Genomic DNA, 23,957 nt, shown 5'->3' with positions numbered 1-23,957 from the left:
GCTGTTTGTCACATTTGTCATCTAAGGAGCAGAGGGGCCCTGAAAACAGCGGCGTCCGAGACTCTGATGCTGCTCTGTGCAAGTGTCCCCGTTTCCTGATGCACATCACCTGCTGTGAGCCAAGGCAGCAAAACTCATCTGCCAAACAAGAGGGGAACGTGCAGCACAGGATTGACCCTTGGCTGCAGCACTGAAGGTTTCCAAGGCCGGATCCTGCCGGGAGTTTGGTGCCAAACGTGCCCATGGGGGGCTCCTACCACCACATGGCCGCAGGCAGTGTCTGCAAGGCACAGCCAGCCTGGCGACAGCTGGACACGAACAGCTGTCCTGGGCCGAGCACAAAAAACAGAGAGAACCGGACGGCAGCAGCACAACGAGGAAACTGCGGTGAGAGGAGCAGGAGGGCTGGGCTGTGCCGGGCTGGGCTGGGCTGTGCCAGGCTGTGCCGGGCTGTGCCGGGCCGGGCTGTGCCGGGCTGTGCCGAGCTGTGCTGGGCTGTGCCATGCTGTGCCGGGCTGTGCCGAGCTGTGCTGGGCTGTGCCGGGCTGTGCCATGCTGTGCCGGGCTGTGCCGGGCTGTGCCGAGCTGTGCTGGGCTGTGTCATACTAGGCCAGGCCGGGCTGTGCCGGGCTGGGCTGTGCTGTGCGGGGCTGTAACATGCTGGGCTGTACCGGGCTGTGCCGGGCTATGCCGGGCCGGGCTGTGCCGGGCTGTACCGGGCTCTGCCAGGCTGTGCCGGGCCGGGCTGTGACGGGCTGTGCCATGCTGGGCTATGCTGGGCTGTGTCGGGCTGTACCATGCTGCGCCGGGCTGCGCTGGGCTGTGCCGGGCTGTGCCGGGCTGTACCATGCTGCGCCGGGCTGTGCTGGGCTGTGCCGGGCTGTGCTGGGCCGGGCTGTGCCATGCTGGGCTATGCTGGGCTGTGCCAGGCTGTGCCGGGCTGTTCCAGGCTGTGCCGGGCCGGGCTGTGCCGGGCTGTGCCGGGCTGTGCCGGGCTGTACCATGCTGTGCCGGGCTGTGCCATGCTGTGCCGGGCTGTGCCGGGCTGTACCGGGCTGTGCCATGCTGTGCTGGGCCGGGCTGTGCCGGGCTGTGCCGGGCCGGGCTGTGCCGTGCTGTGCCAGGCCAGGCTGTGCCGGGCTGTACCATGCTGTGCCGTGCTGTGCCAGGCCAGGCTGTGCCGGGCTGTACCATGCTGTGCCGGGCTGTGCTGGGCTGTGCCGGGCTGTGCTGGGCCGGGCTGTGCCATGCTGGGCTATGCTGGGCTGTGCCGGGCTGTGCCAGGCCGGGCTGTGCCGGGCTGTGCCGGGCTGTACCATGCTGTGCCGGGCTGTGCCATGCTGTGCCGGGCTGTGCCGGGCTGTACCGGGCTGTACCGGGCTGTGCCATGCTGTGCTGGGCTGTGCCGGGCTGTACCGGGCTGTACCGGGCTGTGCCGGGCTGTGCCGGGCCGGGCTGGGCCGGGCTGTGCTGGGCCGGGCTGTGCCATGCTGGGCTATGCTGGGCTGTGCCGGGCTGTGCCGGGCTGTGCTATGCTGTGCCGGGCCGGGCTGTGCCGGGCTGTGCCGGGCCGGGCTGTGCCGGGCTGTGCTATGCTGTGCCGGGCCGGGCTGTGCCGGGCTGTGCCGGGCCGGGCTGTGCCGGGCCGGGCTGTGCCGGGCTGTACCGGGCTGTGCCGGGCTGTGCCATGCTGTGCCGGGCCGGGCTGGGCCGGGCTGTGCTGTGCCGGGCTGTGCCATGCTGTGCCGGGCCGGGCTGGGCCGGGCTGTGCTGTGCCGGGCTGTGCCATGCTGGGCTATGCTGGGCTGGGCCGGGCTGTGCTGTGCCGGGCTGTGCCGGGCTATGCTGGGCTATGCTGGGCTGTACCATGCTGTGCCGGGCTGTGCCGGGCCCGCCGCTCAGCGCGGGCGGGCGCAGTGCTGGCAGTGACCGCCAGGGGGCAGCCGAGGCGCGGCTCCCCGTGGAGCGGGCGCTGCTTTGGGCCGGTCCCGCGGTGATCCGGGACCACGCGCGGCTCTGCTTCAAACACACCCTTGCCCATCCCAGTCCACTGCCCTCTCCAGGATGGAAAGCACTGGCTACTGTTTTCCTGCTGCTGCGGGTACTTTACCCACGGGAACAGCCTCCAGTTTGATGGCTCTGCGGGATGTGAAGTTAGTATCCTTAATATGCAGATAAATTACTAATACATGGGAGGCAAAATGTTCATTTCCAATTAAATTAATTCAATTAAAAAAAAAAAGTTAGGAAATGCACCTGCTTAACTCATCTTGTGTATTTATAGGAGCAATGCATGAAACTGAAGGCAAAAGAATCACAGAATGGGTCAGGAAGGTAGGAAGGGATCACAGTGTTCATGTTCCAGCCTTCCTGCACAAGCAGGACACAAGGCACAGGATTGTATCCAGAAGGTTCTTGAATAACTCGTGAGGGGATGCCATAGTGTCTCTGGAAAAGCTGTTCCAGTGCTCCATTGATCTTAAAGTAAAGAAATTCTTCATATTCAAGTGGAACCTCCAGTGCATCAGTTTCTGCCCATTGTCTCTTGTCCTATCCCAGGACACCAGTGACTGCCCTCCTGGCCACAGGGGCACTGGTGGCTCATGGACAGCTTGCTGTCCAGCAGTACCCCCAGCTCCTTGTCCTACTTTCCAGCAGGTCAGCCCCAGCCTGAACCAGTGCCAGGGGTTGTTCCTCCCCAGCTGCAGGGCACTGCTCTTGCCTTTGCTGAACTTCAGACTATTCTCTGCCCCTCTCTCCAGCCTGTGAGGCCCCTCTGAGGGGCTGCAGAGCCCTCTGGGGTACCAGCCACCCCTCCCAGTTTGTGTCATCAGTGAACATCCTGAGGAGGCCTCTGCCACTTCCAAGGATTGAGGCCAGACTGACTGGCTCCAGTTCCCTGTGTCCTCCTTCCTGCCTGTTTTGAAGAGCAGGATGACCTATGCTCTCCTCCCATCCCCAGGCACCTCTCCTGATCTCCATGGCCTTTCAAAGATGATCGTGAGCCCCCTGGCTATGTTGTCTGCCAGCTCCCTCAGCACTCGTGGATGCATCACACCAGGGCCCATAAAATCACTTTTCACAGTTCAGTCTTGAACAAGCGACCTTGAACGTTTGCCTCTCAAATAAACAAGATGCAGCAGCTAGAGAATGGAAATGAATGCTGGAAACTTAGAGGGGAAAATTTTGGTTTATAGCTCATTTTTTATAGCTTTATCATTCCAAAAATCATTTAAAGACATTTTACATCAGATATTTCCACCCAGTCCTTCTACAGTTCAAAAATATCAAATGTCACCATTGCCACATTCACTTACACTATCTTTTGACATCCTGCAGGGACTGGTAGCGATTCACAGGCACCAATGAGAAAGCTGTGAGTTCTCCCTAGAGAAATCTATGATTCATCCTGATTTGTATAGCATTTCTGGAAAAAAAAGGTTTATCTGCCCCAAGCCACCTGAGTTGCTTGTTTTCAAGCAAGTAAAAGAAACTTTATGAGAATACTATGAAACACAGAATGAACACGGGAAAATCAGAATACTTGTGACATTACTAAGACTTCAAGTCCTATAACAAGAGAAACAGAAGTTCCTTTAAGGGTTTGCTTGTGTCACATGCCTGCTTGTTAAAGCGGAATAAGTGGCAGTTGTTTGTAAGAGGAAGAAAAAGGGAAGTGCCATGAAGACAACGTGGCAGATTTGTCTCCTGCCTCGTTTTATTCAACCATGACTATTTTGGTGAGAGTGGGAGGGAGGAGGGTTGGTTGTCACAGGACATCTCACCTTTGAGAGGGTTCAGAGCATGGGCACAAGGATGATTAAGGCACAGGAGCATCTCTCTTATGAGGAAAGGCTGAGGGAGCTGTGCTTGTTCTGCCTCCATAAGAGGTGACTGAGATGGTGTGGAGTGTCCTTCACAGGAGACATCCAAGAACCCTCTGGACACAACCCTGTGCTGTGAGCTCTGTGATGACCCTGCTGGGGCAGGGAGGCTGGACCAGATGACCCAGTGTGGGCCCTTCCAACTGACCCTTTCTGTGGTTCTGTGTGAGTTGTGTAAGTGTATAACTTGCACAAACATGATACAGAGAGGATCTTTATTTATTTGATTTTTTGTATATGGAAATAAAACCAGATGAGAAAGATCCGGCACAGGGTACTTGTAACTTTTTACTCACATCATTGCTATAAAGTTGATGTTAAATACAGTAAATTATATTGATGGCTCAAGTCCAGAACTAATGTAAAAGCACAGAAGAGCATTACAGTACTATCTTTCAATGCCTTCAACATTTTAAAAATTTTAGCATTTCTTTTGCTGAAATAAATATTTTATCCCCTTTCACATAATAGTAATATATTAGTAACATACATTAGTAACATTTCTATAGCTAAAAGAAATACTTATTTATCCCCTTTTATGAGTTAGTAACATTTTATATTGCTTTCAGTAACACTTGAGATGTATTTTCAATTTCAGAATGAGCACCACCACTTTTTTGTTTGTTTGTTTAGACACTTTTTTGCCAAATTGTATATACTTTTTTTGTCAGTTTGCTATTTCTAAGAAAGACTCATAAAGATACTGTTTTGAAGTCCTGTGAACAATATGGGATGTTTTTATAGAGATTTCCAGAGAACAGATGACTTTAATGTTTCTGTCTTCTGTAGCACACAGTGAGTATTAAAGGGAAAGATCATGAGAAATGATAATATGAGTTCCTGAAACAATTTTATCTCAATAAATCTGCAAATAAAAGCACTGATATCCATGATGGGCTCTTCTCTGCAGGTTCAGAACCCTTCTCAGATTGCCACAGATCTGTGGTCCCTTTGTGGGCCTGAATCAATGCCAGCACCCTCTTTGTGTAACAGAGCAGGGATAACATTGACCATTTAAATGTTAATGTTCTAATAGTGTTAGACCTCAAAGAAAATGTTGACAAAGACATAGGTAAACATTGCAAAATTTCTTTTGCAGCTTCAAAGTGGAATCAGAGCTTTATGACCCCAGCTTCTGGTGCACAGGTTTATGTGGTACAAATCCAGATCACCTTCTCCTTTATCTGTTTTTTATGGCTCCACAGATGCCTTGCTCTTCCCTTGAAAATTAGTCCTCCCAGGAGATAAGGAGTTAATGGAAGTGAGCTAATGATGACATAAAACTAATTGGTAAGACAACAATCCTTCATTTTCTGGCTTCCTCTTGTTTGTTCTGGTTGAGACTCTCATGCTCCAGCCGACTCAGTGCCTGCAAACAGTTTCAAACACAGTCCAGAGGCTCTGTTCTCCCAGTTTTCTCTTTCATGGGTGTGAAATGAAGAGCCACAAACCAAAAGAAACCATAAAACATGTTCTTTTCAAAAGGCAGGATGCAGATGCTGTAGTGAGGTTTGCCATGCACTGAGCCCCTTTTGGGAGGGGAGACACAATCATCATCAAGAAAAGGTATCTGAGGCTCCCACAGGCTTGTTAAAATTAATAAGAATTTACCTAAAGGCAAATTGGTTTTCCTGAGAATATGTGACTCAATCTACTCTTGAAAACACAGAAAAAGGATGAAGCTGATGCATCCCTGCAGAGGCACTTGATGCTCAAATGTAACTGTTTATTTTTGGTGTTGTCAGTTTGTGTCTTGCAGAGCTTCTAAGGACTGATAAGCTCAACACTGCATTTCTCTGAACAGTGTTGATTACACATGTGCAGCATTAAGTACAAGAACAACCATAAACACCATACTTGCCCATAGTGTCTCAATGTTCATTAACAATATTACATTAGCAGATGGCTTTGTGTGGCTTAACATATAACATAGTAGATGGATATGACAGTTTTCAGGACAGAGGAAGCACAGCATAAATACAGTATATTGCTTTGACAAATAGGTTTTCAAAACTCTGGCAGTATAATAAAAATGAGAATGGAGCTTCATATGCAATTAAATACAAATAACTGGGTGTATGTATTTACTGTACAATAATTCCTGATAGTGCTTTGCAGAACTGAATTTATTTACAATATTCTGGAGAGAGCAAATGCCATTTCAGTCAAAGCATGAAGAAAAACAGAGAAAAGAGATGCTACTTTAAGGTACATGCTGTCATATCCAATGCCAATATTTATGTGGTCAACCAACTGTCAAATTCTTAGGTTGGCTAAGTTTATTTTTTCAATTCCAGCATCAGAACAGAGAGGCCATTTTTTAAAGAAGGGAGAAATGGCAGCTGTTTCCCGTAGACAGATTTTTAGGTACCTACACATGGATTTGCAAAGCAGGCATAGGCAGGCTTTCCTGACAAGCTCAGCCAGTACTTTCACTTCATTTATACAGAAGCAGCCCAATCCAGTAGAAAATAATTACTTTACAGTAGTGTTTTTAAACAATAGGCTTCAAGCTTTTTTATATTTCAGTCATTTTTCACACTCAAATCTGCTTTTGACAGTAGCTGGTAATAACTGATCCCATTTAGTAGTACCACTAATCATAATAGAACTGCACCCTGCATGGCCCCTGACATCTGTTTGAGTCTCCTTCAGCTTTTGACTATTGGAGGGAACAGCTCCCAACTTAAGACACTTGAAAAACAAGATAAATAAAACCTTTCTTCCTAACTCCGTCCTTTTATATTACTTCAATTTATCACAGTCTTCATCCATTAACTTCCACAAATTGGTAATGAGGAGTTTCATGACTCCTGGTGTAGAGCATCAGAATATGTGGCCACATACACCATCACATGTCACAGCATGTGCACACACTGTGGGGGTGTGTGGGGATGTGTGTCTGAGGCAGCCGATTCTATCAGGTCTCCGTTTCATAAAGCTCTGGAATTGCAACTGATCCAAGGAGGTAAGAGAGGGTGACGTGCCAGCAGCGTCAGCACAGCAACAGCACCAGTGCTACTGGTGAAGAAAACAGAAAGAAAACGCTCCCCTGGGGAGATTTCTTCCAGCTGCTCCTCTTCTTGCAGTCCTAGTCCACGTAGCGAACGCAGAACGCCACGAAGCAGCAGCCGACGAGCGCCACGGTGGAGGCCGAGATGACGGTGACGGCGCTGCCAGCAGCACTGACCAGCAGCCCCAGGCCCACGCCCAGGATGATCTGCGCCAGCTGCACCATGCAGGTCAGAGCAGCACAGTCGATGCCCTTCCCTCGCTCCCCTGCTTGCTCCCCCTCCTGCAGCTTCAGGCTCTGCAGAGAACAGAACAAACCCCAGGAACGGGGCGGTGTCAGCAGCAGCAGCTCTTGGCCAAGACATTGCTACGCCCCCCAGGGCAGCAGGTCAATAGCTTGCTGCTCCCATTCTTGCACCACAGAGGCTACAGAGGTTACCAAAGATTTCACAAGTAACAGTGAGTTTTCCAAGCTTCCAACAAATTGTACGGTTTTTCCCACCTGCAGTTTTTTCCTCTATCCCTTCTCTTAAAGAAGTAATTGAAAATTGACCTGAAAAATTATACATTTTTTTCAAGTTCGGGTTAATTTGAGCTCTGTCAAACTGACATTTAACAGTACAGGTCATTCTGTCATGGATAATTTAGCTCTGACTCATGGTCATATTATCATATTATCAAAGAATCATCATAGAATGACAGAATGGTTGCACCTTAAAAATCATCTTGTTCCACTGCCCTTGTTGTGAGCAGGGACACTTTCCATTAGACCAGGGTGCTCAAAGGTACATCCAACTCGGCCTTAAACACTTCCAGGGATGGGATATCCAAAACTTCTCTGGACAACCTGATCCAGTGTCTCACCACCTGCACAGTAAATTTTTTTCCTGATACTTAATCTAAATTTACTCTCTGTAAGTTTGAAGCTGTTCCCTCTCATCCTGTCACTATGTGCCCTTGTGAAAAATCACTCTCCATCTTTCTTGCAAGCTCCCTTCAGATACTGGAAAGCCACACTTGTGTCAATCTGAAGCCTTTTCTTCTCCAGGCTGAACAATCTCAATTCTCTCAGCCATTCCTCAGAGCAGAGCTGTTCCAGCCCAATGACCATTTTTGTGTCTCTCTTCTAAACTTAATCCAGCAGGTCCCTGTCCCTCCTGTGCAGGGACCCCAGCTCTGGTGCAGTGCTCCAGGTGGTCTCAGCAGAGCAGAGCAGAGGGGCAGAATCCCCTCCCTGCCCTGCTGCCCACGGGGCTCTGGATGCAGCCCAGGACACGTTTGGCTCTCTGGGCTGTCAGTGCCATGGCTGGGGCATGTCCAGCCTCTCACCCACAGCACCCCCAAGCCCTTCTGGGCAGGGCTGGGCTGGGGCTGTTCATGGCCAGCCTGTGCTGATATCAAGGGGTTGATCTGACCCAGGTGCAGCACCAGAACTTGGCCTTGTTAAACCTCATATTCCCCTGGGTCCACTGCTTGTTCAAGTCCCCCCCATGGCATCCTGTCCTTCAGGTGTGTCAAACCACCTCAGCTTCATTGCATCTGCAAATTTGCTGAGGGTGCACTCAATCTTTTCATCTATGTCGTTTAAGAAGATATTAAATCACACTGGTGCCCATACAAACCCTTGAGGGCACCACTTGTCACTGATTCTCATTTGGATTCTGAGTCATTGACCACGACCCTCTTGGTGTGATCATTTCTTGTGAAATACCACTTTCTTATCTATCTAATACTCCACTGATCAAATGCATTTTTTCACTTTAGAGGGAAGGATGTTGTGAGGAGCCATGTCCAAAGGCTTTACAGCTGTGCTGACATACAGGCAGTTATAACTGAAGTTACAGCTCAAAGAGCATAAAGGAAATTGGTTCTAAAGTACAAATGTAATCCTTTTATTGTTGGGGATGCAAGGAACCTGAAAACAAGCATCCAAGCTAGGATTCTTCTACACTGCTGAGGACCTCTTTTAATGATCATTTTTAATCAGTGTATCTGCTATGATACACATAGCAGAGCAAAAGCTTTAATTTATTATATACAAGTGTCTTGTGTACTAGCATGCTGTGAGGCTGGTGGATCACTGGAACAGGTTAACTAGAGAAGCTGTGGACTCTCAATTCTTGGAATTATTCAAACCAGATCTGGGGCAGACTGCTCCAGATTGCTGTCCTTGATCTATGTGATCTCTGGGGGTCCCTTCCTCCAGAAAGAAATTATTCTGTTTTATTGGGAAATTATGTGGTAATTTACATATTTATTTTCTTCCTGCATAGGCTGTTAAATGGAGGAAGTTGTATTCCAACAAAAGAAGTTCCCACACTGTAAGCCAGCAGCACCATGGTATTCTGGTATCCAAATTCTCTTAGCCATTAAGATGTTTTTTTCTTTTTGCAAACCCTATTATATTGCCTTTGAGCTACACAAAGCTCACAAGTACTGGAGACTAACAGTCTCTTCCTAATCCAGTAGAAAAAAAAATTGAATTTGGATCCTAGAGAACAGCAGCACAGAGCAGGAGCTGAACTGGCAGCATTATAAAACACAGCACATGATTTTGGTAGAGTGCATAGTGGGGGAAAATATCTGCTCCTTGTTCTGAAATGATAAAGTTCCAATTTTAAGCACTTTTAAAATTAATTATATTTATTTTGCTGGGCTGTTCCCAGTGTTCCTATGTGGCAGTAGTTCGGACCACAGATACATGAATCTGTAAATGAATGCACCCTTGTGCTTGAGGCTAACTCTTTATTTTTTTTTTCCTATCTTGTACATTGTAGAAGACTTGAGCTAAACCTCAACCCATTAATAATGTTAATTAAAATTTAAACATAGAATTATATATCATATAAAATCTAACACAGATTATACTCATAAAATCTAACATAAAATTATATATCGTTTAATGTCTGTCATAGCAAGTACCATACACCAAAGAAGAAAAAACTGGTTGTATTACAATTAACATATTTATATATTGGCCTATGAAGTGTAAAGTTCACTCACACTTTAGCATATTTTATTTCACTTCTGTCTTGGAATGGATAAAAATTTTGCATTTACTCCTCCTCTCTGAGCAGGCTGATCTGAGTTTAGAATTGAGATCTCACACAAACCTAGGCTCATTCCCAGTCTTTTTTTTTTTGTTTGTTTGTTTGTTTGTTTGTTTGTTTGTTTGTTTATAAAAAATCGTGACCATTCTCTGTTGGAAGGAGCAAAGAAATGAGCTGAAAAATTAGGAATCATAGATATGAGATATTTAATCCCTTTGAGACATCCTCCTAGCATTCAGTAGAATAATTAAAGTTTTGCTGTGTTCATCATTCAGAGGGTGCTGGTGACAGCTGTACAGAAAAGGGGGTCAATGTTGTCTTGCTCTTGATCTAGCCCTGTGCTAGTTTCAACTATGTTTTATTTTCCAATGGCTCAACATTGCCTTTTTAATTTCTTCAGATGTCCCAAGATATATTGAGAACTTTCTAATTTTTTCCAACTCTCTTTAATCTTTCTTGTTTCCAGCTCTTTGACTGACTTAAGAGACTTGAGAGAACTTTTCCATTAAAGAACTCAACACTTTACAATACATGAAGATCCTGCTGTGCCCAGTAACCCAATGCAAGGTGTGCAAGTTTTTCCAGAGTTTTCTTGGAAACAGGATTTGAGGCTGTGGAGGACAAAAACCCAACCACAGGCATTTAGAAACATAATGAGAATGTGGTATATGATTTAATACTGAATTATATCAAGCTGTTTCTATTTGAATGTCATTTATTTTACTAGCTTTTGTAACACTTTGCAGTTAACTAAAATTTTTTACAGCCCTTACATGCTTGTTATTAACCTCAGGCACTCAGGCACTCAAGCACTCTGCTAACGTGGCTGGAAGAAATGATATAAGGAAGGTAGGACTTGAAGACAACACAAGTGGAGCCCTGTTACCTGCTTGCTGCCTGAACACATACTGTGATTGGCTTTGTTTCAGATATGATGATAAATAATTATCTGTTTCACTGAAGGACTGTTTGGAGAGTTTGGAGCTGGGATGTTAACTCTCTCTGTCAGAAACTTCCCTTTCATATGTGTCATTACTAATAGTTCAAAATTTAAATTAAAAGCTTCTTCTTTTCTGTCCAGTTAACCCCCAAAACAGGTTAGCAGACACAGGCAGACATAAACTTAATGCTTCTTGAGACATTGCACTCACCTCTTCTTCTTCCTTGTGGTACGTTGCAATGAGGTGGAATGGCACTGTGTACAGTGTGCTGGACATGACTCCAAAGAGTGAACAAAGAGCCAGAGTGGAATAGACATTGGGAAACAAGCCAATTAATCCAGTACCCAGTCCAAAAAGTAGGTATCCAATGAAATAAAGTCCCTTTAATCCTATGTATGGCAGAAGGACTTTCTGCAAGTCTGTGAAAAGAAAGTGAAAATGCTGATAAGATTAAAAATAAAAAACAGGTCACATTTATCAAGGAGTTCCTTTTAAGGGGTTATATTTTGTAAAATGCAATGAAGGTTGTATGTTGTTCAGGTGATGATTTTGGAAATTGCCTCAAATTATTGTAGGTATAAACTTGCCAAGGAATTCTTGCTCATACCACCCAGTGCTCAACCTGCAGATTGCACTGCACCTAGAGATACTTGTGCCAGATGAATGTTCATCCACAGAAAGGCCACAAAGAAATGCTTGCAGAAAAGCTCCAAAGGTGAAAACATTTCCCTCAAGCCTCTTTTAGATGCTTAGATCAACCCCCAAAATGTTACCTGTTTGAGTTTTTGGATCATGAGTAGTTTTTTAATCCTTGGGAGGAGTTCTGGTGAAATCTACCTGGGGTGCTGTGCTAGCATGTTTACACATAATCTTGGAGAGCAAGATTCAAGCTTCTGGCAAGACATTTTGCATGGGGAATGCAAATGGGGAGTGGCCACCTTTGAGAGCCTAAAGCAGCAGCACTGGTAGATGAAAGAGTGCCTAAGAATTTGGTGTGGCATTTAATTTCAGAATGATTTCAGTGCTCAGGGTCAGTTCACGTGCAGAACAATCTACTCATAAAGTGACTCTAATCATGCTGTCAGGAACTGTTTGTGCTAAGATAGAAGATTCTAAAAATGCAGAGAATGTAACATTTCTTAATGCTTTAAAGTGGACCAAAATCCAGGTAATTTGGCATCCCTTCACAGCTTTTAAACAATGCCAAACGGCAAGCACAGGGTTGGAGCTCATTCGTGGGTACTTACAAGAATAGACTGATGAAGCAATTGCATTGATGCACAGTCCCCAGCATCCCATCTCTACCCCTGTTTTGTAGGTGAGGTAAAGCGTGGAGTTGTGAGGTGCATAAGGATTCCCGTGGTACACCACCTGAAAGAGACCACGACAGTCACAGGAGGCAGGGATGGCTGCATGTAGGGAATGCCTCCTCCTCAAGGGCACAGCGCCCATCCCTGCTAGGGAGCACCCAAGAAATCTGTTGAGCACTGTCCTAACTACTCATTTGTAATTCTCCAGGTTTCACACTCACAAATCCTGGGCTATCACATCCAGGCTTTGCCTCATTTATTACCCTCTGCCTTTTCCTGGACTGTCTACTTTGCATTGACACATTTGCTCTTTTATCCTTTGGGGGTCCAAATTCCAACTAACTTTCTCCACTTCTGCCTCCTTGCCTTAGCGTTTCTATACCTAATTTATCTACTTTCTTTTTTTTCTTCTATTTTCTCTTTCAGGTTTACCTCAACACACTCACTTTTCCACACAGTTATTGTCTTATTAAGTTACTTTTCTAGACAAGCAAAACCTTTTTCTTCCAGTTTCATCTATACTGCAGGGAAAAACCCCCTCCCTCTTGCCTTGCGTACAGAGACAAAAAAGGCAAGGAAATGGGAATACTGTGTGGAAACCACAGAAGAGCAGGGAGTGGCAGTGAGAGATTTGTGCCAGGAGCATAATAGTACTCTGGAAGAAAGGAGGTAGACACGTCCATATAGGCAAGAATCACCATCAAGGGCACACAGTCCTTGGAATGGCATGGAAAAAGCACCACTGGGTATTGTGGAGGTGAACAGTTTCTGAGAAAAGGGACTCAGGACAGACAAATGCAAGAAGATAAAACCTTCTGCTGCCAAGTGGCTCTCTGTGTACAAAGTGCTGCACAGCCTGAGGCCAGGTGGGCTGCAGTGCAGGTGGGGACTTGGTGTGAATGCTGCACACACGCCAGGACAGGGCCAGCTGCTTCCAAGCACTGCCTCAGCTGGAAAACCTGCCCATCTAGGAGCAGCTCCCAGCTTCACCTGGAACAGTTAGACACAAATAACCTTACAAATATTGAAGGTTTTCGACAGGCTTGGAACAAGGGCCTGACCTTAACCAGCTGGTTAAAAAAACTATTGTTAAACCATCCAGATATAAATGGCTCTGACACCAGTGTCATTTCCTCAGGATAGTAATGCCACTCCATTTATTTTTCATGGAGGAGGATATACTACAAGGAAGGAGTAGTGAGAGGATTTTATGCTTTACCTGTCCCATGAAATCCGTGAAGAAGAGCATGTTGGACAGGAAAGCCATCCATCCAAAGAGGTGGCTCACACACAGATAGCGATAGTGGGATGGCATGCTTGAAAGCGTCTTCAAGAGGGATTTAAGGGTCATCTGCCTTTTTTCCTAAAAGTAAATATTTAAGAATAATACAGTATTATTGTCCTGAAGGCTAATGAAATAGCTGACAGTAAATTAAGAAGGCCTAAGTGGTATCTTTTCATTGCTAAGCTTTCAAAGTATTTTCTTTTTTTGCTAGGAAGGGTTGCTTGGGTCCTGAGTTTCCTTCAACTTATAAAATTCTCAGAAATTATAGAAGAGATGGAGTATACCAGCAGGAATGTAACACTTCTTGCTGTTATAATCAGTAGGACAATTATTTACATGTAGAATCACAGGGAAATTTTCTGCTACAGCAGACTCAGAGAGTTTAAAAAAAAAAAACAATGAACCAACAACAGAAGAAACCAGAAACAAAAGTTATTTCTTTATAGAGACCATCACCTTTACAAGAAACCAGAAACAAAAGTTATTTCTTTATAGAGACCATCACCTTTACACTGAAAATTTAAAGCTATCTCAGAAAAAAGCAATGCTCAAAATACTTCCTGAAAATTAAAATTGTGGATTTCTGAGTATTTCTGAGACCCTATTCCCTACCCATCCTATGTGCTAAATTCCCTGGGAAACTTATTTTTCTAGGGAAACTTCTACCTCTTCAGGCATATCATGAGATTCCACTATGCACTGTCCTTGAAGCAGGGAGAAGCTGTGGCTCACCATGGCAGCACACAGAGAATGTGAGCTCCAGCATCTGAACATCTCATATCATGGGAGAAATAACTCATCTCACAATCAAAACCTAACTGGTGCTGGGTAACAAATCTCACTGATGAGGAAAATCACATTTTCTCTCCAGCCTTAATGCCCCATGTTATCTCCCTCCTTGTCTCAGCCCTGTGCCCCAAAACTCTCAGTTTCTTTTCCAGTTACATTTACCAGATAATTTGTATTACTTTTCTTTTTTTTTTTTTAACTACTGTAGGCGGGCTTGACATCAGGTATTTTCACAAAATTCATCCTGTATTAAAGCTCCTGCATGGGTCACTGTTTTTAAAGAAAAAAGAACACACTATTTTAACTGTGCATGATGAAAACTTTCAATTTTCTCTCATAATGTTTGGAGAGATGGTTAGGGAAGATTTATGTTATGAAATGTAGAATAAAAGTTATGCTAATTACTGGAAATTCCTGGACTGGATCTTGTCTTCAATCTTCTGTAGCATGTCATTTTTTCCTTTCTTCCTTCAGTGTTGTACTTTCTTTTCACAATTCTACTTTCCTTTGAACTCAGCTATGCTGCAAGCAACTCTATGAATAATCACCACATATAAACTTGGAAAATAGTTTGCTTCAGTGTGAGGTTTTTAATCCTCATAGGAATGCCAAAATTCAAGTTGCTGACTTCTACCTTGGACTTTATATTGTCCAAATCCCTTGGAATTTCCCTTGGCATCACTGTCTTTTTTTAAACAGGGTAAGCATTATATCCTTCTACAATTATAAAAAGAAAACAAACAAATTCCAGATTGACTCATTAGTGTTATTTCAAGGATAATTACTGTTGTTTGACTTGGCTTAATTTAGTTTGTAATTCTTCCACACTGCTTTTTAAAATAGCAAAGTTTTAAGATAAGGTCACGGAATTACAAAAGACACTGCAGTGATTACAAACAATAATTTGACAGCTAGATAGAAATGTTTTCTTTCTATTTAAATATTCCAGAGAGTGGAAATGGAAAACAAAAATGTTTAATGAACACATTCAAAACATACCAGCACACAAACTGCATCCTAATTTAAATAATGTGCTGAAATTTGGCTCTGCTTAAGCACTTCATCCTTCAAAAGCTCACAATACCAAATAATCTCTACAAAATCACACAACTCAGGGCATAAGATGATAAGAATACAGAGGAAGCAATATGACCAGGGTTTTATGGTAGTGGAACCTGAATAATTTGGCACCATTCAAAAGACTGCAAGGCCAATTGCTTTGGGTGTCTGCTCATACTGTAACAGGTCAAATCTCATAAATAATCATGTTAGCTATTAGCATGTGGGAGCATAGGCTCTTAATTTAGAAGAAATATAGCCATGATGCCCACAATAAAAAAAAAAAAAAAAAAAGAGAGAGAGAGAAAAACAGGAAGCCAAACCATCTCTTCAAGGAAGTGATTATAGTAATGAATGAACTCAGCAAACATGTGCCACAGGAGACAGATCACTAAAGCAGTGAGTGTCTAGAACGCATACACAGAAAGAAATGCACATCAAAGAAACACAAGACTGATCAAAGCACTAGGGGGCTGCAGCAGGCTGCCCAGCCAAGCCAGAGAGGAGGGCAATGGCACAGGCTCGCCCGCACTGGCCACCACAGCCCCCTCCGGTCTCAGACACGGAGCTCCATGTTACTCATGTTACTGACTCCATGGAATTATTTCTCTCCAAGGCAGAAGCTACCCCAAACCACAGTCAGCCACCCCCTTTTTCACTGCATTGATCTCTCATCTTCATTTGCCTTCTTGTTTTTTTGGAGCCTACATGGCCCAAGCAATTGATGGCGCTCAGCATCTCTGGCAATTTGGAGGATGCTCAGATAGAGCAGGGCTGGTGAAGGATGCTGGCTGCTCAAGCTGGCAGTGGGGATGCTCAGACAGCATCTGTGTCAGATTCTCCCCACAGCTGTTGCCCTGCTGTCTGCCCCACTCTGTGTTTGCCTGGCATTCTCACTAGGCAATGCTCATTTCATATGTCTTGCATCTGGTGTAATAATATTTTTCTTCAGGTTAGAAATACCAAGTGCTATTACGAAACAAATTGCAAACAGTAAAAGATAATAAATCCCTTTAATTGAAGATTAAACAAGAGTATTGCTTTCTTACTTACAATCATTTTCACACGCTTAGTACATTTTACCCGATTTATGAAACCTTTGTCTCCTAGATGGATATGCATAATTCCAAGAAATCAAAGGTGGAATTAAAATGAGAAGCAATTGTGTCATCCCTATTGTGTTATACTTTGCTTATGTAGGGTACCATGAGACAGCCATGAGGATTTCTAGCACTAAAAGTCATCAACCAAACAGAAGGAACGATCACCTCTTACCAAGACCATTCTAGAAGTGGGCACCCCACATAATTTTCTGGTAGATTCACCTCTTCCAAGGTGCCTTAGTTTGAAGAAATCTCTCATAAAAATGCATCAGAAAAAAAATAACAGTGAGAATTTAAAAGTACTCACTGGTCTCTTGCACCTCCTAATTTTGACAAAGGCACAGTTACAATCTCACTCAGAATAAAACTCAAATTCTGGTAGCAAGGTAGCACTGTGGCACAAGCAGCAATTTTAAAACATCAGTGCTCAATGAAATGTTGAGTGGCAGAAAACCCAAATGTTTACTACATACATTTCACATGTACTATGTGCAAAATCTAGTGAACTTCAGTGAGAACTGGAGACCTACATCAGAGATTAATGGTCTGCAGTCTTTGTCCACAATTTTATGTGAATTCTATTACAGCTAAAGGACAAAGTAGATCCTATTTACAAAATTCACATGAGGAGGATATGAAGAGACTGACATTGACCAGAAAACTGAGCCAGATTCTCCCTCATCCCTGCCAATGGATCAAAGCATCAGAACTAGCTTGTTTTATCCCTCTTGCTGGCAATACTTTCTGAAGAAAAAAAAGGGAAAAAAAAAAAAAAAAAGAAAAAAAAAAGCAAGCAGGACTTCTGTCTCTGTAGCCTGGTGGAGGGCTCTTTTCTGTGTGTGTGAAAGGACTCCACTAAACAATCAGCATTAGCTAATTAAGGGGTCTCCAAGGATGCAAAATACATCCTATGAAATCATCCCTGCACTCACCTCTGTGCGTGACGCAACCGCGCATTTCCCTGGCTTGGCTGCAGATTTCATTTCGGCACAGGCTGATTTTAAGTAACCATTCTTAATTTCCTCCTCTATGGAGCTGTATTTATGGGGTTCAGTCGCTTCCAACAAGAACTTTGCCTCTTCGTTTTCATATCTGAGTGGGACTTCAGGAATGCTGCACAGATGTACGGTAAGGCAGATTATGAAAACCAAGGCTGCGAAGAAGAAAATCACCTGGAATTCTGATGCCAAGGTATATCCTAGTATAGTCTGACCCCAGTCCATAGCACCTGTAAGGTAACCCAGGGCTCCTCCCAAACCTACAGTGGTAGAAAAAAAACCAACAAAACAACAATGAAAAAAAAAAGTCTATTGGCATTGATAAAATAAACAAAGAGTACATAATGTCCTGAATATGAGATACCCTCTAGAAATGATGGAATAATCACTCTTCAGATATTTATCACAGGAAATAGGAATACTGAGTTAATCACATACATGAGCAGTTACTAAAACATCTCTTGAAAAATTTCAGATCTGTCAGGCAGAGCACTCCAGAAATTGCCTGAACAGACAGCAACATAGGCTCCATCTCTTTTTTTTTTACTCTTTGAAGCTCTATTTTCTTTGAAATGGTAATACAAGTAAAACTAAATAAAATCCTACAAAAATTTATGTGTTTTTTATTTTCACAGAAAATAAAGAAATTAAAATTATATTGAGACTATCTATAGTTTAGAATTTGTAAAATGTATTTTATTTAGCTTAGTCTAAACAGAAATATTGCCTCCATATGATTTTTTTTAAAAAAGGAAATAAATCCAAAGGCATTGTTTTATACTTAAGTACCACACCACTTGGAAAAGAAAATAAAAAAGAACAGAATCCCATTTGGTAATTTTCTCAGAAGAGGCAGACTAAAGAGTGAAAAGAGAATGCTACTTTGTGCCTTGAAGCTAATAAACACAGTTTTCAGTCAGTTTGGCTTTTTTTACAATTTCTTCTCTGTTACAACAGCACACAGGAACAGGAACATGCTCTCTGTTACATCCAGCACAGAGCTCTGGTAGGGAGTCCTGACACTTTGTTAACCAGGCAGCTCTGGGATGGATGGTTGGGAGTTCCACAGAATAGGCACTTTCCAAGAACTTGGAAGCATTTCTACTCTTCTGCTTAGGAGAACTTACAACAGTGTACAACAAAGCTCCGTATCTAACAAAAACTGAAAGCACCTACACTTGCTACCCCAACAAAACATGGGATTTTGACTTCATTCTGGGCTTTCTGTATCTTCTTTGACCTGGGTCTGATCATGGCCCTCCTTCATTGTGTCCTATGGCTTTTCACAGGGGACTGTATCCTTGCTTGTTCTCACAAAAAACAACTATGCTATTAATATTTTTTTAAAGAAAATCTACACTACGCATTTTTAGTGTATGTTTTCAGAGAGAATGTTTGACATTTGAGGATGTCTTTGCATGCAATTTTGAAAAAGAAACATCATCATACTGGAGTGCAGCCTGAATATTGAGTTGCTGTGTATGTGCGCTCTTTCTTCCACTTGAGTAAGTGGCCATGGGTTTTATAACTACAAAGCTATCAAGTTTCATATTCGAATCCCAAACTGAAGGCAAACTGGTGAGTAAAGTCTTAAGTATATAATAAAGTATGATACTTAATTATATACTTAAGTAAAATCTTAAGTACAAAATATTAAGTATAAAAGGAAGGAAGGAATTAAAGTGGGAAAAAGAAATAATACCTAAAACAGAAACTGGAAAATAAAAAGGAAGATTGCTGTCTATGTCTAATAGGGATAAAACAGGGAATTATAAATATAAACTGTAGGGAATGGATATTAATATTACAGTTTGGGGAAAACTAACACCAAGGCTAGTAAATTGCTGGAGAATACTGCCTTGGGAAATTATAGAACTCCAATCAAGAGAGGATTTCAACACCAGACCAGAGAACTTTCAATTAGGAAATGTTAAGGTATTGATGAACTTGCTGTGGAGAGCACAGGATGCTGGACCAAGTCATGCACTCTGCCCAGTCTTATTCCATGTTATCTGTCCCACATCCCTTTTCACAGCTCAATACAATGAATCAGCTAAATCTGTAGCTTCAAATTGGGAGACTTCCTGGAATCATCCGAACAAAAAATTGCAACAGAGCTGTGCTGAATATACATAGAGACTCACTCCTCTCTCTGTCCAAACAAGTGATTCTTTAACATTTTATCTGTCAGTGTCTACTGGATAATGCAGATTTCATTCCTAGGTGGTTTTAAGCTTCCCTTACAATCTGTGCTCCTGGAGACAGGTATTTCATGTGTCCAAAACTGCCCTGTTGTCAGCAGCTACCACACCCCCTCCTTGAACTCTGTAACTGCTATTGAGTCTACGTGTCTCTGCTTCTGGTGGGGGCTCAGCAGCCACAAAAATCAGCTGTAACAAAGATTGCATGACTTCCCATGTAGTCTGCTTTTTGAACAGTGCTTCCACAGGGACTGTGACTCTCTGACACGGCAGGAGGTTCCTCCTGGGTCACTCACAGGTACACAGCCTTAGGTGTCCTCTGTGTTTTCCTCATGCATTTCCTCAAGGCTCACATTGTACAGATGATTGCATCAAATCAATGTTCAGGAAATGGACCTCAGAGTCCATCCAGTCCCACCCGCCCTGCCCTGGCAGGGACACCTGGACCAGCTCCCTGCGCTGGGCCAGGCTGCTCCAGGCCTTATCCGGCCTGGCCTGGGACACTGGCTGGCCATCCATAACCTCCCTGAGCCGCCTATTCCAGTGTCTTACCACCCTCACAGGGAAGCATTTTCTAACATACACGATCTCCCTAAAGAAGAGTCCCTCTCCAGCTTCCCTGAGCCCACCTTCAGGCGCTGGAGATCCTGAGGTGTCCACACAACCTTCTCTTCACCAGGCCCAACAGTCCCAAATTCCCCAGCCTGCCTTCACAGCCCCCTCATCAACTTCATGGCCCTCCTTTGGACTTGTTCCAACATCTTTGTGTCCTTCTGCAACTCAGCAACACCCCAAAAGTATACAAAGGCAAGTGAAGCTGTTAACTTCATTTGCAGGAACTTGAACCACTGATCCACTTGGTGATCCACTGGGATCTATTTCGTGTGAGTTGTGAATTTCTGAATTTTACACAGAACTCCTGTTTCTATACAGCACATACTGGAGCATGGCTGAAGAATGGAAATCAACTGGTTTGTGCAGCTCTTGTTCTATGCCACCTGACATGTCAAAAATGTTATTTTTATGAGCAATGAAACAAGCTACATCCAGTAATTCCTGCCTCAGCAAAAACTGGAAAAAAAAAAACCAAAACAAATTGAACAAACGCTACTTCACTTTTTAAAATAACTAGCCACTCTTAAATCATGTCTGTGTTGCTGTAATTGTTTGTGCCTGCAGCTTTCTTCCGAATACTTGTAGCAGCAGTCACAAGTTGCTGTTCTCTGGAATAGTGAAACCCAGCAACAAAAGTCTCGTGACTGAAGTGCAGGATCAGATGATCAGTTCATTCAAGATTAGAAACACAATGAGGATAAAATCCATGCAATTACCCTCCCCTCCTTTGAGAGGTAGGGAGGAAAAGAAGGGATCAGTGTACCTGTAAAGAGAGCGTGGTAATGCAGACCCTTCTCTTTATCCTGATGAGAGCAGACATCAAATAAATACGCTTTGATGGGACCATCAATAAAATCAGCTGCAAAATCAAAAAGTACTACTCCCAGCATGGTAATGACTATTGCCCACGTCCGCTGCTTGTCTCTCTCATCGATGAAAGCTAAAAAAAGAAAAACACCCTCATTCTGACAGCAACAGTGCCATGTTCTGCAAAACCACATTTAGTCTTTCCTGGTACCTCAAAATCTAAATGATTGATTATGCAAGAGAGTCCAGTGACACCAGAATCTCATCAGAGAAGCAGGAGAGCTGAGTCTGAGTAGCACTGAGCTGGGCTAGGGTAACTTACTGCCTTGACTCAGCACATGCTCAGAATGCTTAAAGCTCCCAGACCAAGAGCATCTCTATTCCTTTACACCTTCAAGGCATGCTCTGGTAGCCTAACACATGCATTTTGTAATACTTTTAGTTTACTCTTTTTGTCCCACCTTATATTGTTTTAGATAATCAAAAGTTGACTGCAACATCTCTTTCTGGGTGAATGAAATCAAATATATTCAACACCAGTAATATTAAGGAAGAGAGAAAAATCAATCCATTAAACACACACATCCCCCATCTGCCTAGTCAGCAACAACTTTCTGTGAAGACTTTAAGAAGCTACATCCCAAAACAAAACGTAACAATAGGGATGTCACTCCTGTTTGACTTTGCAATAGGATTTCCAAGAAGTTGAGGACTTTTGTTTCTCAACAGCACAACACAGCCCTGAGTTAAAGCCAGTGCTGCAATAATGAAAGAGAAATGTTTTGAATAGGAATCCATCTAAAACAGGGATGAACAGGGATTCAATTTGGATGGGTATTACATCACAAAAACAATACTATCATTTTAGCTAAGAAGGTAGATCGTAGCTCATGAAAGCTTCTATGGCCTAAGCAAATCTTTACCTGCAGGAACTTATCAAGCAACCAAACTAACATACAACAGACTGCAATCACATACACACTGAGTACAGAACATATGCACAGGGTACATAACATGCAGTGTTAGAATTGAATGTACACAAAGATTATAGCGCTCCCCAGCTCCTTCAGTGCACCCGAGTCACATGATACCAAATTTTAACAGTGAGTTTTAAGAAGGAAAAGGGGAACCCCTCTCCTTTTTCTGATTTGAAAGGCTAGGATGAGTTTTGTCTGTCAGCATAGCGCATGCCCCTCACTCACCTGAGATCATCACGTCCCCATTGAGGTACAAAGCCATGCCTAACAGCATAATGATGCCCAGACCCAGAATGTAAGGTCGCCTCCTGCCCCAGCTACAGGTGCAGTGATCACTGGCTGAACCTACCACGGGCTGCAGCACGAAGCCCAGGATAGGGCTGATGAGCCACACGAGGCTGTAGAGGTTCTTGGGCAGCCCTACACTGAGCAGCACCGGCGTGACAAAGGCGGCCTCCACGGCATAGCAGAACTCCCGGCCGAACATGGCCATGCTGTGCATGACCAGCCTGCCCACCGCTCGCCTCCTTGGCACTGCTGCTCCAGTCCTCATCACTGCCTGCCCCGGAGCTTCCTCCTTCTCGCTGGTGCCATCCATGTGGGCCTTGGCCTCTCCGGAGGTGGGGGGCAGAGCCCCGTGGAAGCTCTCTTCTGCCAAGGTCATGGCTCCGGCTGCGAGCAGTGCCGTGGCGAGCTGGTGCTGCCTGCTCGGGCTGACATGGGGCCCAGATCATATGCCGGGTGGGATCGGTCTGTGCTGGGGGAGGGACTCACATACTTTCATGGCTCTGCGATCACAAGTTATGCCAGGAAGGGGGCGGGGAGTTGAGTGCTCACATTAGCAGATCTGAGCTTTTGGGCGTCTGCACTGCTCCCGACTATCCACAACTGAGGAATTACTGTTTACGCATGAAGCACACATATAACGGGAACATACATCACATGGTCTGGGAGCAGGATTAGCCTGACACAAAGCTGTTCCTCTTGTTGTGAGACCTTGCTGTAAGACGGCAGTGACACCAGGAACCTATTCTCATCTTTCCATTCAGCAAACATGAGCATCAGACCATTCCCTGCTGACTGACCTGGGAGGAAAAATCCATATCAATCTGGAAAAGGATTTCAGTGCACCTCGTAAAGATGAGTAAGTGGACCTACCCATTGCTGTTGAGCATCAGAGGCAGACATAAAGCTTTACAGAAATCTGTCAAGCAGCAGCTGATGAGTAATTTTCTGTATGTACTGTGTACTGCCCTTAAAAGAGCTGATTATTTCTCGGTTTCTGAAAACAAAGAATATCAGCATTACTTAGAGGTGAGTTTTTAAAACAGTCTTCCTTGCCAAGGGAAGGCCTTAAAATAAACCTGTAGTGACCTTACTCAAACTGTACCTTTCAGGACAGCCACCTGAGTGAGGCAGCTGATCCAGCCTATCCTGAAGCAACATGAGGTTTTAAACTGGCATCAGTAATTTTGGTTTCAAAACTTATCCATGATGGATGTCACATCTGACAACGCTGATTTTTCTCCATCAGGATCAGATGTATCTGGGACTAAGAAACTTGTCAACTCCTACAGCAACAATGTAAAAAGTTCAACAAATTACACTAGACCGATTGTCATCTGGAAACCTCAACTGATTTTGTTGATGATTTAGACAACTTGCCAGGACCTACTAAATAATTCTTGCTTCCAGGCTGGGCCTTATGTAGCAGAACATAAAAGGTTTTTAAATGCTAAAAATGTTGACATTTTTGCCACAATATATGTAAAATGAGCTGAAGTAACCATCAGCTGTGGAAGCCTTTGTAACCAACAAACCAATTTTCAGCAAAACAGAGACAAAATTATCAAAACACCCAACCCTTCATGTCATAATTGGACTAGACAACACTGTATTAATGCCATATAACTAATTATTTTTAAA

General features: G+C 44.1%; 1 protein-coding gene across 1 annotated transcript; it reads right to left on the bottom strand.

The window, feature by feature from the left end:
* Positions 1 to 5,389: 5,389 nt before the first annotated feature.
* On the bottom strand, positions 5,390 to 23,135 carry SLC45A2 (solute carrier family 45 member 2). The gene is made up of 7 exons (XM_079330230.1): positions 22,257 to 23,135; positions 21,011 to 21,187; positions 17,366 to 17,691; positions 13,417 to 13,560; positions 12,135 to 12,258; positions 11,098 to 11,306; positions 5,390 to 7,194 (listed from the first exon to the last, which is right to left on the bottom strand). The coding sequence occupies exons 1-7, from the start codon at positions 22,693 to 22,695 to the stop codon at positions 6,976 to 6,978; spliced, it is 1,638 nt and encodes a 545-aa protein (XP_079186356.1). The 5' UTR covers positions 22,696 to 23,135; the 3' UTR covers positions 5,390 to 6,975.
* Positions 23,136 to 23,957: the final 822 nt, after the last annotated feature.

This window comes from Erithacus rubecula (genome assembly GCF_903797595.1).
Source record: "Erithacus rubecula genome assembly, chromosome: Z".
NCBI lineage: Eukaryota > Metazoa > Chordata > Aves > Passeriformes > Muscicapidae > Erithacus > Erithacus rubecula.
The sequence above is the reverse complement of the archived record's forward strand: the minus strand, read 5'-3'. Positions and strand labels throughout refer to the sequence as shown.

Bases quoted from the DNA above. Each gene is read 5' to 3' on its own strand.
- SLC45A2 (XM_079330230.1), bottom strand. From the start codon at position 22,695: ATGACCTTGGCAGAAGAGAGCTTCCACGGGGCTCTGCCCCCCACCTCC. The intron at 12,259-13,416 runs GTAAAGCATAAA...GGTCTCTTTCAG, and splicing joins TCACGGATTTCATGGGACAG to GTGGTGTACCACGGGAATCC. The intron at 11,307-12,134 runs GTAAGTACCCAC...TTCTTTTCACAG, and splicing joins TGCTTCATCAGTCTATTCTT to ACTTGCAGAAAGTCCTTCTG.